This window comes from Drosophila erecta, unplaced genomic scaffold (assembly GCF_003286155.1).
Source record: "Drosophila erecta strain 14021-0224.00,06,07 unplaced genomic scaffold, DereRS2 tig00000219-arrow-pilon, whole genome shotgun sequence".
NCBI classification, from domain to species: Eukaryota; Metazoa; Arthropoda; class Insecta; order Diptera; family Drosophilidae; genus Drosophila; species Drosophila erecta.
The window spans coordinates 1,539,871-1,555,886 of record NW_020825213.1 but is presented as its reverse complement, the minus strand read 5'-3'; the positions used below and the strand labels follow the sequence as shown (position 1 = coordinate 1,555,886).

At 35.8% G+C, this 16,016-nt stretch overlaps 1 protein-coding gene across 3 annotated transcripts in view; it reads right to left on the bottom strand.

The window, feature by feature from the left end:
* Window positions 1-351: 351 nt before the first annotated feature.
* LOC26526941 (sialin) overlaps window positions 352-16,016 on the bottom strand; it is a 92,940-nt gene continuing 77,275 nt past the window's right edge. For 2 of the 3 annotated variants that reach the window (XM_026982832.1, XM_026982831.1), the window contains exons 3-5: window positions 8,352-8,497; window positions 7,219-8,289; window positions 352-647 (exon numbers count right to left, since the gene is read on the bottom strand). In XM_026982832.1, coding sequence (XP_026838633.1) covers window positions 450-647; window positions 7,219-8,289; window positions 8,352-8,497 — 1,415 coding nt within the window. In that variant the 3' untranslated portion in view covers window positions 352-449. Of the gene's footprint in view, window positions 648-5,284; window positions 5,543-7,218; window positions 8,290-8,351; window positions 8,498-16,016 lie in introns of all 3 variants that reach the window. The other variant, XR_003408122.1, reaches the window with a different exon arrangement.

The following is a 16,016-nucleotide window of genomic DNA, read 5'->3' as shown; positions in this document are numbered from 1 at the left end:
GGAGGCAATTGTGGCCTGCCGTATGCTCGCTGGGTCCAAATGGGATACGGCGTGTCTTGTGCAGTATTACGCCATGCATGGTAGCTCTGTACTTGTAATTTTTTTATTGATAAAAGTGTTAACAACTTTCAAGTTGGTTTCCCATTTCTATGGGGTTTCCCCTCTGATTCTTAGGAATCTGAAAATGAAACCGTCTGCCTTAGGTCTTCACAACTAGAACATAAACAAAATAAAAAAGGGATAATCAATTCCAGCGCAGATAAATGGTTTGTCATCGGGTATTTCGTTGCTCCAATTGCTGTTAAATGGTTCTCCCGCCTTTTCATCAATATCGATATAAATCGTTCTTATGCTTTAAAATATTTGTGATATTTTATTACTATAACAGGAAACATATAACAGTATATCAAATTTGGTATAAACAGGTCTTTATACTAAGTGCGATATCTTTAAATTGGTCCAACAGTATTATCGAAATCATCCTTTGCTGTCGATAAAACCTTTCCTTCGTCTGAATCATCTTTAACTGGTAGCCCTTTATTCCATGTCTGTATTTCTGCGGTGCCGAAAAGTTGATAAACTAGATACGTCAGTATTGAAATAATTGCGGACACCTCAAACACTCTTCGCCATTGATCAATGGAGTCCTAAAAATACAGAATAATATACATAAATTAAAAAAAGAAATTTGGTAGAAAACAGACGGATTTTAAGACGCTACCAATATGTATTAATTTTCAAGAAAATGCATTAATGTTCAAGAAAAAATTATTCTAAAAATTCCTTCTAACTATTTTTAATATTTTGTTGATAATGCAAAATCAACTAGATTTGTTAGTATTATACTATACTATATCAACTTTGCTATAGTATTATACATACTTCACAGTTTTTATAAAACGCTTCCGTATTTTCAAAGTCTACTACAAACGGGTAAGTCTAGGAGAAGTGAAAATTTATGGATACAAAATCAATATAAGAAAACGGACAATTCTATCCATTTTCTTACCATATTTTAGGGTCGTTGAGACTAAAAAAAAACAAACGTATACCAAACTAGAACGATTTATAATCAAAAACAACGAAAGTACATTTCGTTTCTATTCTTTTGATTATTCCATTGTCACAATGGTTCAATGAAATAATGGTCTTACCCGGCCCATTTTGACCTACATAGGTTATATATTATATTATATTATATTATTTAATATTATTTGTCGCTATAGAAAAAAAGCATTAGGTTTTTCTGCAGGTAGCTTAAAACGAAGAGAATATAATATAACTCCGAAACTTTATCACCGCAACTCAATCAAAGAGAGACTCCAGATACCAGCAACCTTAACTTTGACTGTTTCTCGAAGAGAGCACCAGGGTAAGTCTGGCAGATATTGATGGCAGTAGTAATAGCACGGTTTAAAATTGGTTCACCGACTTAAAGACCATATAAAACCTAGAAACTGCTGGATAACCTCATACACGAGCTGTTCGCAGCACTTAATAATGACCAAAAGTAATTTCCAAAAGTAAGTCCGTGTTTTTGTGTTCCTACACTGTTCCTAAAATTGCCGTTGCCTTCAGTTCATTGCTTCCTTTTTTTCGGTATTACGTCGAGCTTTCGCCAAACACTCCATCTAACAAGAGTCCAGTGAAAAACGAACATTTCAGCCTAGCCTTATGCGTTCGTACCCGGAGACGTATAGTGTAGCGTCCTTCATTGTCTTCAGTAGCCCTACATCTCAGTTGTCCCTCGTAGCTCGTACTCAAGGTAGTTAGCGACTGCGCTTTCTAGACTTATGTCCATTTTGAGGTGATTGGTAGGAAGTATAAAATGCTAAGTGGCCGTGGTTCCTCCAGACCAAAAATAAATCCCTAAGGAAATAAAAAAAACAAGAAAATGGTGCAGCCCAGACGTGCTACCATCAGCGCCGTCGGGGAAAAGAAATCCCCCTGTGGCATCGTTCGCCTTTTCTGGGGTAACCGAAAGCGGACTAAAGATGATATCTATCGCTGCTTTGGAAAAAAGGTTTAACCGCTGTAGCAAGAACGAGCAGACCGTTATAGTCCGAAAGATAGACTGTCAAAACCAACGCCTAATGCATTCAACCTCTAGGGCCTTCAAGACGGCGTCAGTTAAGACTATCGGTTGTCCACAGCTTGCAAAGGGCTGGCCTCACCCAAATCCCATTACTAATAAGCAGGAGAAGGAGCTCCATTCAGTCACTACGCCTGCAGCCTTTAGATTGGGTTGTAATGTTCGTAGTAATGGTCTCTATATTTAGATCGTCGTCTTATTAAAAATAGCTAATATAAAACCTTATTAACTCAACACTGGAAAATCGTTTGGATACTACGAAATCGGTGAAACGGACCAGTGGTTATAAATTATGCTGGTAACTGTCGTCAATCTTTTAGAGGATAACACTGATCCACTGCTTACTAAAACTAAAAGTTTTCATTATTTCCTTTTATTTTATTTGCCCAAAAGAGGTTTAAATTAACACTTTTGTGAATTATTATATTAAGATTTAATCTTTAAATCCGCTATGGTTATGAATACAGTTCCTTTAGATTAAAATACTTTTCTTCTTGTAGACAGGAGACAGGAGTTATTTCGATGTCTCTATATGACAAAGAGGTTTGTCCAAGGAAGCTACCTTGAGAAACTCGAGGCTCTACAGTAAAGTCGTCATACGTTGTAACGTTGCATCTCATAGGGAAACCTCTATTGTAGAGATATAATTTAGTAAGATTTGAGTGTTCGCAGAATTGTTCTGATTTTACGCCAAGCGTGATCGTCGAATGCGTGTGCCAGGTTAAGAAATATTTAGTGTATTAGTGTTTAATATAATATTATACAGTGTTCCCGATTTTCGATTTCCGTTCGTTATTTCGTTATTATGTTATACCAAAATTTATGTGCCGGAATAACATTGTGCACTCATAGATATGGGATTAATTTTCGAACACTTTTAACTAACACGAGATTAAACTTATAGGCAGGTAATGCATAACCTTTTTCCATTTTTTGTAGAAATAAGACATGTCGTCTGATCCTGTAAATGAGTTTACAAATGACATTAATTGCACAGCTTGGGAGTTTATGTATATTTCATTTTAGGAGTTATTAAGAGGCCGCTTGTTGACCTTTTTTAATTTTCATTATCCGCTCATGACTTCTGCAATCTCGATTGGAGTAGTCTCTGTCTGGTTTCATTTGGTTTCGATTGCTCTTGGATGACATTTGAAACTTCACCTAGTTGAAACAGTCCTCCTCAGTTTGAGTTAAAATTTTCGTTAAGGCGAATGACTTAGGGGCAGGCAATTATAGCAAATGTAATGGCTTTGCTTGTCGCTGTCTGCTTGTCCCAGCTGCCTAATGATTTGCTTATTAGGTTCACTGTTTCGGCCGCCGCGCTTAGGTTTGATTTAGTCATTGACGTGGTATAATTTCTGCTTTTCTTTTTTCGTGGTTTAGAACCCTGGTGAATCTGTGACCGGCCTCCTTAAAAATAGATTTCACGATGGCGGTCTACTGGTTGCCCAGTACGTATCAAACCCCTGCATATTCTTCCCTTGCGGTGTAGAGATTTTGGCTGTTGCAAGTACATTGTTGCATTGTACATTGGCATAGAAATTGATGTCCTCTTTTATGTTGAGCTGGGGAGTTAGCTCTATATTTTTGGAATTGATGGCAGTTGGTTCAATGCAACGTCAGCCGTTGAGGGTGTTTCCGGTCTTTCAGTAAGAGTTAAGAGCACTGGTGGGTTCAAAATCGTTTTTGCTATTATCAAATTAAGTAAGATATTTTTTGTGCATGTTTTTTATAAGAATGTTTTGTGTTCATGAACTAGTTTTCGGAGATTGTAAGGCAGGGTTGACATTAGACAGATGCCTTGGTAATGTTGCCGATATTTGACTGTAGTTTTATAGATATAGCTTGCAGATAATATTTTCCAAGGCTTTCATGCGATGCGATGCAGGCATCTTGATTGTGCATAAGGTTTTGCATAGTGGTTTTTATAGATGAAATAAATCTATCATACTTTGCTCCGAATTGATTATTATTGTCTCAATATGGCTCTGTGTCTGTTCCATTGACTACTAAATATTTCCAGTTCTCGGCTCTGCATAAGTTATTCCTACTCTAGTCATAATTGAATGGCCTAATGATTTGTCGATATTTAACTAAAGTAAATATTCTGTGAGATATGCGCACATGCCGGTGTAGCACATTGGATCTGACTATTTACCTCCTTGTGGACTGAGCGATCTCTGTAGTTTGCTGTATACTTTCCTTAACAGTTCGCACAGGGCAAGGCAAGGGGTTGTGGGAGTCTGAAAAAGCTACGCAGACTGGTCATTATATTATAGTAAGACCTCTTGCATCGGCCCGTTCCGTTTATCATCAACGATGCGACAAGTATTGTAGTCGGTGTATCGGGGGAGCTTTATGTTTCCTTTAAGTTATGGTATCTGGTACTATCTCGACCTTAAACAGTGGTAGACGTTTTCAGTTTATATTCTACATTCACATTTTTGTCAAAAAAAACCCATTTTTATTTCAGCCTTTAGGGGGTCACATCTGGTTCTATACCTTTTAGGGCAAATTCCAAGTCTTTAAATTGTAAAGTGTACAAATTTAGAGTGTCTAAGTATATACCTTCGCTTATGGTTCATTTCGTGAATGAATTTACGTAAAAGTTATCTTTTCCGACCATTTCATTCACCAATGCTTCCATATAAATATTGCTGTCGGCTTTTATTTTCGTGGAGCTTTACGTTGATTTTCTGTTTGTATATTGTCATTTTTCACCAAGAGCGAGAATCTATTTTCATTGTTTTCCACGTCTGCAGTATAAAGCATAGAGTTGGTGTTATTATATTATTTTATTTTATTTTTTTATGTTATTTTTTTAAATCTGTTTTATTTATTGTCTGCACACAATCATACATTGTTCATGATCTGGCAACACTGGTAATTTATTAATGACATGATAAAAAAAGTCAGAGTTTAGATGAAGGCAATTGTGTATTATTGTGTTCTAAACAACAGAAGTTACATCAACAATTCGGGAACAGCAACAAACTCGAATACAAGCGATAATGGAAAAAACTGTACTAGTGAATCAGCCGCACGGGTCAGATATCTATGTGTTATACAATAACTCGCAGAGTAAATAGATTTGTTGAATAATATGTAACCGGAAACGAAGCTTTTCCGATCCTATTCTGCACTATGCGTTCCTTTCCGTTATTCCGGTGGCGAATCTAGCAGATTACTTACGATACGAAATCGAGGATCTGCTACGGTGCCAGTTTGGCAGCGAAACTCTCTGACGCTTTCAACAAATGGTGTTCCTTGAGTCAAGCCACGTCAACAATCCTTGGATTCTTTTGCCTCCTTCACAGATAATTATGTCTAGCCTGTTCCTGGGAAGGTTCCTTCAAATTCCCCGTATCATTTTGTATGCTGCCCACGGCTTCTAGGCTATGGCTGCAAACTTGTCTGGGTCAGTACGTATAACGCGGTCGACCAGGAAGCCTTGCAAAAAAATATTAAGATGTAATGGAATAACCAGTGCGAAAAGCCATTTAATTACCCAAATATATCATACACCAATTTTACAGATTTGACATGGGCAAAATGTTTTTGGTATACCAATCGAAATAGGCAGGACAAATAATAAAACGAAAAAATTGCAATAAATTTACATCATAAGTGCGGTTAGTGGGCGTTAAAGTTGGCGTATTTGGTATAGAGAATATAGTAGAGAATATGGAATGCCCAATATTTTTAGCTTTTTCGGTTTCCGAGATTTCAACGTTCATGCGGACGAAGAGACGGACATGGCCAAATTGACTCCGCTATTAATCCTGATCAGAATATGTATACTTTATTAGATTGGAAACACTCCTTCAATTGTAATCTTTTAGTATCGAACAAAGACACCCCTCACCAGCATAAACAGCTTGTTATGATATCACCATTTATAAAAATCAACAAATATACTTTGACTACATAAGCACATTCTCTAAGATTATCTCAGACAATTTTTTAATTTTTAAATCTTAAAGAAGGTATTTTGCGAATGCTGATCAAATGAAAGTTTTTTTATTCAGTTGAATACAAAAATCATAATCCTTTCCAGATTGCTTTAAAACTTCTATACACAGGTTTTAAAGAGCTTTTACCTCGCTAAGAGTTTTTAAGGTAAATTGATCCGCTTAAAACACGATACCAAATTTGCAATTGTTGAATGTAATATATTTTTCTTTGCATTACCTACGATATGCTAGCAAAGCAAATTTTACCACTTCCACGATGTCCATATACCAAATACCACCAACGCTAAAAATATTTCTAAAAAACTTGAAACAAGAGAGAACGCTATAGTCCAGTTCACCGACTATCAGATACCCGTTACTCAGCCGTGGAAGTGCAAACGAGAAATTTCAATATTTCGGTATAAATAGGAATAATAGGGATAAATTGGCGTGACAAAAGGTTTTTTTGGCAGATCTATAGAAATTTACAAGAAAAAAATATCAAATTTTTCAAAAGTGTGGGCGTGGCAGTTTTGGGCGGTTTGTGGGCGTTAGAATGGGTGTGGCAACATTTGGCTGCATGCTTAATCTCAACATTCGAGCTTTTGTAGTTGCTGAGATCGAGGAGTTCATACAGACAGACGCCCGGACAGAGGGATCGACTCGGCTATTGATCCTGATCAAGAATATATATACTTACATATATACGCTTCCTTCTGCTTGTTACAAACTTGTCAACAAAAATAGTGTACCCTTTTACTCTATGAGGAACGGGTATAATTAATTAAAAAGTTATGGGATACTAATGTAGGTCCACCGTACGCAGTTGCTTTCGTGTTTGACTGTGACTTCAAATAGAAGGATTTCTCGAAAGTGTGGACGTGATAGTTTGTTACACGGTTTGGTTAGGTAAGAAAACACGCGTGGTAATCTTCTGAAACAAGATTGCGATGCGTCGGTTTCAAGCTTTTGTTGTTTCCGATCTCAGTGTTTATATAGTCACATTTAGGGTCCAAAACTCTTCTTGTTACATTCAAGCGAGTATAGTATAACCTTTTACTTTAGGAGGTATAAGGTATAATAAAAAGCATTACCCTTTAATTGCGTCGTGCTCTTTTGTTAGAATACTTAGTTTTTTGTATCTAGAATATTCAATTAAATTTTATACTTTACCTCTTGGGTGACGATAAATCCAGTCGTCAGCGGAGATATAAAGGACGCAGACATATGAATTGTTTGGCAAAATGCTAAAACAGCTGCGGAATGACCATAGTTTGGCGCTAAATCAATTATATTAGCCATAGCTCCAGCATAAGATGCAGTTATAAATATTACCGCTATAAACCATACCGTCAACAAAATGTGCACATTGTCTATATAACCGATACAGTATATCAACACCCCTGGAATAATTTGTGAAAGAGCAGTAAATACTTTTCTTACATTAGTAAGATTCAAAACCTTATGAAATACAATTTTGTCGGCAATATAACAAAAAAAAACTGATGATATATATGAGCAAATAAATGGAACTCCAGAAAGAAATCCATTTGTTTCAAAATTAAATTTTAAAACATTTCCCATAAATGTCGGACCATTAACAATAAAAATGTAATGAACAAATATTCGCCCAAATGTTGTTACAGCAATCGCCCAAGCAGGTATGCATTTAAATATTTGCAGCCAAGGTACTTTAACTTCGACACTACTGCTTGCCTCTTTTCTTACGTTAAGTTCTATATAATTTAATTCATCTTCAGCAATACGAGGGTGCTCGCGTGGTGTATTAAAAGCTAGTAAATACCATAGTATACACCATCCGAGCCCTAATGTACCAGTAGTATAAAAAATATATGGCCAACCCCATTCTGATAAAATAAATCCACATAACGGATACGTTAAACCAATACCAATGCTAAAACCTTGAAAGCTTGACATAAATCGTGAACGTTCCGTAAGGGGTATCCAATATCCAACTATTGCATACATGGCAGGCCACGTCAAACCAGAGGCAAATCCCTGAATAGACCGTAACACAATAACAGCTATGTAATGTAATTGTGCTGCCGATGGCATCATAAAACTACATATAGCTGTTGCTAACTGTGACCATCCAAATACGCACTTCGTTCCAAACAATTCTGTGGCAACCCCTCCAACCACTTGGGATAACACATAACACCAATAGAATGAACTTATTATAACAGATTTAACTACTGTTCTTTGGTCATCAGTGCCACTACCCTGAAAATATATATTGCTTTATTTTGGTATGTATGCAAATATAATTATAATTCTTATATTACCAATATTTCCTGCGTTTGCGTTTGTGTTGAATTGTCGTTCGATACCATTGCTACCAATGCGAAATTCATATCATTGCGCATCATAAAAGAGACCAGAAAGCCAGACCACGAAAGGAAATAAAGCACCAAACGCGCTGGAATTTTGTCTGCAATTAAATGAAATAAGTATAAACATATTTTGAATATACAAGTTAAAACAAACTAAGCTGAATCGAGTCAACCGGATGCAACAAAGTTGCAAAACCCAACGGCGGCGTAACGTGATACGCGCACCTAACAGCCCACGAAAAAGGTCACGAGGCGCACGGTCAGTAGCTCCGTACGCCAAGTGGTCGCTGCAGCACGGCACGAGGCGCAGGGTGAGCGTTCTGCCGCGACGCTGCCAGCTATCCATAGCAAACAGATCCAAACGGATCGTAATAAAATTTAATAAATGCAAATACAATATTATTAATTGGCGTCCAACCGGGTCTAGAACTCCGTAACTAAACAGTTTCGTTAACACTCAAACGGTAATTTTGGAAATAAAAATGATTGTGGAAGAAAAATAATAATAAACGTTTTAAGGCACTCAATGAAAATAATAATTCCTGATCAAGAATATTGAGTTTATATGGTCGGAAACGCTTCCTTCTGGAAGAAGAATCCCAAAGCCAAAATAAATCGCTGGGAAGCCTTTATTGACGAGCATAATGCAAACATAATTTACAAACCTGGCAAGGAGAATGTAGCCGATGCATTGTCACATCAAAACGTGAATGCCTTAAACTCTGATTCGCTATGTTCCGACATTGCTACAATCCATAGCGAAGAATCCCTGAACTACACTATGGAGACCACTGAAATACCAGTGAATCAGGCATCAGATAATAATTAAGGAATCTGATTCCCCATCTGTTAAAACCTTCGTGCTATTTCAGAATAAAACAAGGAATAGTGTTGCGATCTGTGATCGGAGCACTCTTCTCCAAACACTAAAAGACATAGTAAATTCAGGAGTCGTCAATGGAATCCATTGCGAACTACCGATCCTTGCTTTTATACAGCACACACTGATCGAACTTTTCCCGTCAACAACATTTCGATACTCAAAGTATTTGGTAACCGACATCCCAGTTAAATCGGAACAAAGGGAAATAGTAACGGCAGAACATAACCGAGCCCACCGAGCGGCACAGGAAAATGTTAAGCAAATAGTGCGTGAATATTTTTTTCGTAACATGTCTAAATTAACAGCATGTCTAAATTTTTGCATGAGTATTGTTCAATTGCGAGGCAGTTTAATGGAGTAGATTAAAATCTGTTTATCAATGTCATTTTCTAGTGCTGTTCGTAATACTGTTCAAGGGGTAAAAACTTTTATTATTGTTAACAGCGCATATGCAATAAGCCTTTAGTGCGTAGACTGCAGCAGACCTAATCGAATTTGGAGGATCAACTAGCTTTTGCTAGTTATTATTTTGTAGTTATTAAACAATTATTAAATGAACTTCAATACACATAATTTTAACTAATTGATGTCCTTTTATTAATCTTCTCAGAAATCTTAGTAAATTATGTTTTTGTTTATAAGCCCATGAAACTTAGTAGCAATTCTCTCACTGCTCGAAATTTTAAATTAATTCAAAGCACTTCAAACTACGGAAAAAAGTTATAAATTTAAAATATCTTTTTTTTCATAAATACTTCTTGTATTTACGCCTTCTGCGTAAGGTATTTAAATGTTTTTGGGTGGGCACGACGCTTATTACATTTTGAAACCTACAGTACATGTCCTATTGTATTAGTCATGAACAAATTTTTGATCAAAATTTGTGTTGATTACGGAAGTCCTAAGGACCATTATAATTTTCTATTGCCCCTAATAGAAGCCTTGCAAACATAGATAGACAAATTTTCAAAAAACTTCTTGAACATATAGAAATATTTAATTTAGAAATAAATAAAAAAAAAGGAAAATTCTTAACAAAAGTGCCTGTATATTTGAAATTCAGTGTTAGTAATAAAGGGGTCTTGCCTAATGCAGTTATAACAAATTAAACAACTTTATTTCTCTTATGTATGTTTTCATATATTATATTCATAGCTCAAAGCTGCCACTGTTAAAATTTGTATTCATTTTATCTTGCCAATTTCTATCGATATTTTAGAAAAATGTCTAAATTTCTCGTTCTCACTTCCACTGCCTGCGTGACAGTCGGGGAACTCGACTATTACGTTCTCTTTTGTATATAGAAACGGCATTTTATTTTATGGAAAACGGAACCGAATCAAATTTTAAGATACTAGAAGCATTTATTTTCATGAATCACGTCACCAAGCAACATCATGTGCGCATCATCATGTTTTACAAACAAAAAAATATATTAAATTGTCTAGCTTTTTAAACGGTTAGAAACCGTTCATACTTAGGGAACAGAGGAATAAATCTATTTAATTTTGAACATTTAAAATGCAACGCTTTAATATAATGTTAAATGGAGTTCAAGTTCCTTCCCTAGATCAGAAATTTGACTACTTGACCGCTAAAAAGGTTCAAAGCTCGAGAGGCGATAATTTGCTATTCAGTATACTGTAAATAAAACATTATGATCGTGGTCTTCAAATTACTGATCAGTCAAATACCACCGAATGTTCAAATATGATGTCGAAAGGCACAATACAAATTGAAGAAAATTTTCGGAGTCTCTATGTGAGGCCGTTACTTGTCTGGTACATTGTGAATACGATTCCATGGTTGATATCGATAAGCATAGAATTATTCTGACTTTTTTGGAAAAAGAATACTTTTTAAATTTGTTACAAAACATATAAAAATACAATCTATTTTAAAAAAGTTTTATTATATCAAACACGTATACTTTAGGTCAGTAAGGAACGTATTGAATTTCTATTTCTAAAGTCGCAGATAAGCTGAATTTTTTTTGTTATGTTGCAACGCATATTAAAACTACAGTCGAGTTCAGCGACTATAAGATACCCATTACTCAGCTAGTGGAGAGCAAAAATTTCAACATTTTTCTGGCATATCGTTAGAAATTGTAAAAAAAAAATATAGGGAATAAAAATATAAGTCGGCTGTTTTTTTCTCGTTAGTATAGGCGTGGCCAAATTATTACCGATAGCAATTGGCAAGGCTAGCAATAAAACGAGAACAAATTTCAAAACATTTTCCAAAAGTGTGGGCGTGGCAGTTTTGGGCGGTAGAGTGGGCATGAGTAAAAATACTTGCGCTGCCACTACGGCCTTTGAATCTACATGCTTAATCTCAGCTTTCTACCTTTTATAATTCCCGAGATCTCAACATTTATACGGACGGACGGACGAACATGCCCAGATCGAATAAAGAATAAAGAGGGTGAATGTATACGATATGAGTTGGCAAGAAGACGTAAAAAGGTTTGTTTTAATATAACTTTATATTCTCTATCCAGTATTCAATATAAGTTAGTCAAACTGGCACATATTTAAGTTTAAGTATTGGTTTAGATTAATGAGAAAGAAAATAGGTGATATAATTTAAAATTCGAAAAAGAAAAAAAAGGTATTTCAAAGAAATAAGGGATAAAGATCATAAAGTATCAGATGAGAAATAATACAATAAAAACAGTCAAGCCCAAAGCGCTATCGAAAGAGAAAAACAAGTATTTCAAAGAAATAAAGGATAAAGATCATAAAGTAATTGTAATTGGCAATTGTAAATTTTGACGTAACACTTGGCACTTATACAAAATTTGCGTTGCCAAATATAGAGATTAATAGATATGAAGTTACAGATATATTTATTTGTCAATCAAAAAATATCTTAAAGGGAATATTAAAAGCTGCAAGACTAAAATCTTGGTTACATTAAAACTGTACATAATGGTTTTAGATTATATTATATTAACAGTTTTAGATTACATTACATAATTTTGACTAGGTCGACCAGATTGACCGACTTGTAAACATACATGTGTATCAATAGAACTAGGTTTGCTAGCTTGAATGAGATTTCGCGGGGCCACTAAGTGTATAGCCTGTTATGCCAAACTGGACATCTTCCCATAACCTCCGTTGGCGGGACACCGAAAGAGCTCTGTTATTGCTTAAGATCTTGTCTTGCTTAACGCTCACAAACCACCCAAAATTCACGCCGGCTCCACAAATCCACCAGTTGGTAAGATACCCAAAAATGTTATGACTAGGATTACGCTTATTATAATGGGCTATAATAGTGTATACTTTTCGGACAAGACAATGATAACCAATAGACAAGCTACCTTACTGATGGCACTATATCATTGTACCTTATAACAAAAGGTCTTCAGCCATTGAATATCTGTCCGGAAAACGGTTTATGATCCTGAGCAGCGTAAGCGGTTCTATTAAGCCTATTGTATGGCACGTATCTGTATAGATTTAATACTGTTGTTCATCTACCTTGTAAAAATCTTAAAATGGCAAGGCAGTCGCAGATAAAAACAAAAGTCTGGCTTAGATTGATACAAATAATATTGATATATAAATGATAAAGTATTTTATATAAATAAATCGTGGCACGCATTAACTGGTATGCTTTTCTTGCGCAGCATCCATGCCAAATATCGAGTATGTTCATTAAAGTCAAGATCTTATGAAAGGGCGTATGACGACAACTCCATTTTTAAAAGGAAATATGTAAAAATTTATATATTATTTATATATTATATTATATTATTTATATAATGTTATAACCCGAAGATAGTCAGACCCCATATAATACCACATAGAGGTAAGCAATGTAAATATCTCCGAAACTGTTGCTACTTTTAATTGCTATAGCAGCGGATGCCCTGCTTAGTGTAAAGCTTTATATCAAACACAATAAAATCCCATAAAGGCGTAACGTTATCAGATGCAAAATATTATAATTATACAACAATTGTAAAATAAAACAAAAAATTAATGTATGAAAAATAAGTAACGATAAGTTAAACAAGATAGAATGCTATAATCGAGTTCCCCGACTATCAGATGTCCGTTAATCAGCTAGTGGAACTGCATACAACAAAATTTCAAAATTTTCCGAAATATGGATAAAAAGTGGGCAAAAAATAATAAAATTAAAAATAAATACATTTTTTTTGTAAATGAGAGTTTTGGGCGACTTGTGGGCGTAGCAAAAAGTTTTATCGCAAAGTGCATACGACAAAATTAAAAAATTTTCTGAAATTTCGATAAAAGTGGGCAAAAAATAATAAAATTAAAAAAAAAAAAACAAAACTTTCTTAATTTGAGCCTTGGGGGGCTTGTGGGCGTAGCAAAAAGTTTTTTGCAAATCTATAGAATTTACAAAATATATTATATAAAAAAAAGTGAATAAATATCACAACACTTTTCCAAAGTGTGGGCGTAAGAGTTTTGGGCGTTAAAGCGGGCGTGACAACATTTGGAACAAACTTGCGCTGCGTCTATGTCTCTGGAAGCTGCATGCTTGATCTCAACATTTTAGCTTTTGTAGTTCTGATATCGAGGCGTTCATATGGACAGACGAACGACGCTAGATCGACTCGGCTATTGATCCTGATTAAGAATATAATATATATTCTTTATATAGACGGAAACGTTTTCTTCTGCCTGTTACATAATTTTCAACGAATCTAGTATACCCGTTACTCGTAGAGTAAAAGAATTAAAAAAAAAACATAAAAAAGAGAATAAGAGAGATTAATGAGGATATTCTCTATTTATGACAAACGACTAAATTAGAAGTCTACATGCTTTATGAAATCACTTATGAAATAGATGGATTGGCAGGACTATGCATACAAGTGCTCAAAATAGAGAAGTGGAATACGAAGCCCTTACATTAGCAAACTAAGAATAATTTAACGAAGCACGCCAAATAATAAACGACAATAAAGGAATAAAGACAATTGTCGGTAGCGTCCAAATTCCGAAATAGTTCGTAGTTTCCAAAATAACTTATTAAAGGTAAAATGTAGACATACCATTAATTTGACGGTATCCACCAATTAAAGTCACCAGTATCCATAGAAACTGGTGTTGAACCCGTATCTATAGATTAAATTGTAGATTATAAAACAGAATTCAAAAGATCTTTACGATCCTATCATACCTGCAGTAATGAATTTACTTGAAATGAATTCGAAGAAATCTTGCAATCACAAATAGAAATCAAACCCGGCACAACCCCGTTGCAAATTCAAGGGAATTTGTACGACAACTTTATTTACAATACCCGATATTGATGGCAAGGTCTACCTTAACGTACGGATTGAGGTATCTCGCAAACGGAGATCGGGAGAGGTTAGCCATCGAAGTAATCAAAGTTTGAATCGAACATAGCCATATTGGTAAAAATAGGTGTACGAAAGGAAACACTTAAAGCTAATCACCTGATGGTTCGTCAGTCCGCTACAATAATGCAAAACTGTCGCGCACTATACCACCGAATTAGAAAAGTCTCTGGTAGCAGCTTACATAGACAAGGACAACGCAGAAAAATATCCGCGGTGATTAAGAATTGTGAGCATGATAACCTCAAAATCATTTAAGAACTTGAAAGATAATCGGCAACTCAAATGGTGTGTTGTTTTACAATACAAGGGGACAATGTGGAGGCTAGCGACAACTAGCGATGAAATTTTCACTGCTATATTTCGAGCCGCTGTTCTGCCGGTTTAATGTAGCCGCTATTGCCATGGCTGCTGAAAATTTGGGAAACGTTACAGCTGATGCAAACATGATGACATTTTAAAAGCGCAAGACGACTGCAATATACAATAGAGTGGAACGATTAGCAGATTCTTTGTCATGCTCTGCGTTAACTTCGTTTGACGATTTCGTTCTCCATGTAAGGTTGGAGCTGATCGATGAGCTACAACAAACATTTAGGAAAATTCTGAGCGAGTTTGAAGAACTTGATTTGGATGAAATTAAAAGTAATTAGAGTAAGAAATTTGATGATTTTCTCGTAACGCTTAAATCCTCAGTTCGGGGGGAGATTTAAAAGCGCGCCCGCACATGCACTCCCACTCAACCATTACTGATCACCAGCGTCCACTCCAGCATAGCGCACCATCGCTTCCCCTTTTTGATCTGCAGAAATTCGCTGGAGGCTATGCAAATTGAATTTATTTCTGTTTTTACTACAATCGTAGATAGCCATCCTGACCTCACAAACATGGAAAATCTGCAGCATCTTCGATCATGAATGAGGTACACTGCGTTTGCTCACTGGAAATATCGGATGGCAACTATTGTACAGAATTATTACAATTGTTACAAAACAGATTTCCTAATCGGCGTTTGGTCTTTCAGGCTCATGTTACTGAGATTCTGGGTTAGCCCCAGGTCAGTGCAGAGTGGTTCCGTGTCAATGCTTTGTGAACTGTCAGACAAATTCAACGCTCATATTCGCGCTCCTAATAGATTGGGTACAACGGAACGGATAATGAATCCAGTATAGCCTAAATGCTAATCCAAAAGCTGGATCCGTCAAGGCAGGCCAAATGGGAGGAGCATTTGGAGGACCCAGTTTTCAAAAATTTAATTACAAAATGGAAATCCATGGCATCATTTCTGGATCAGCGATGCAGGACCTGGAGACTATGGATTTCGACATGGCAAGCTATGCGCCATGCAGCCAGGACACTTAATTCGGTATTGTCACAGTTTTAA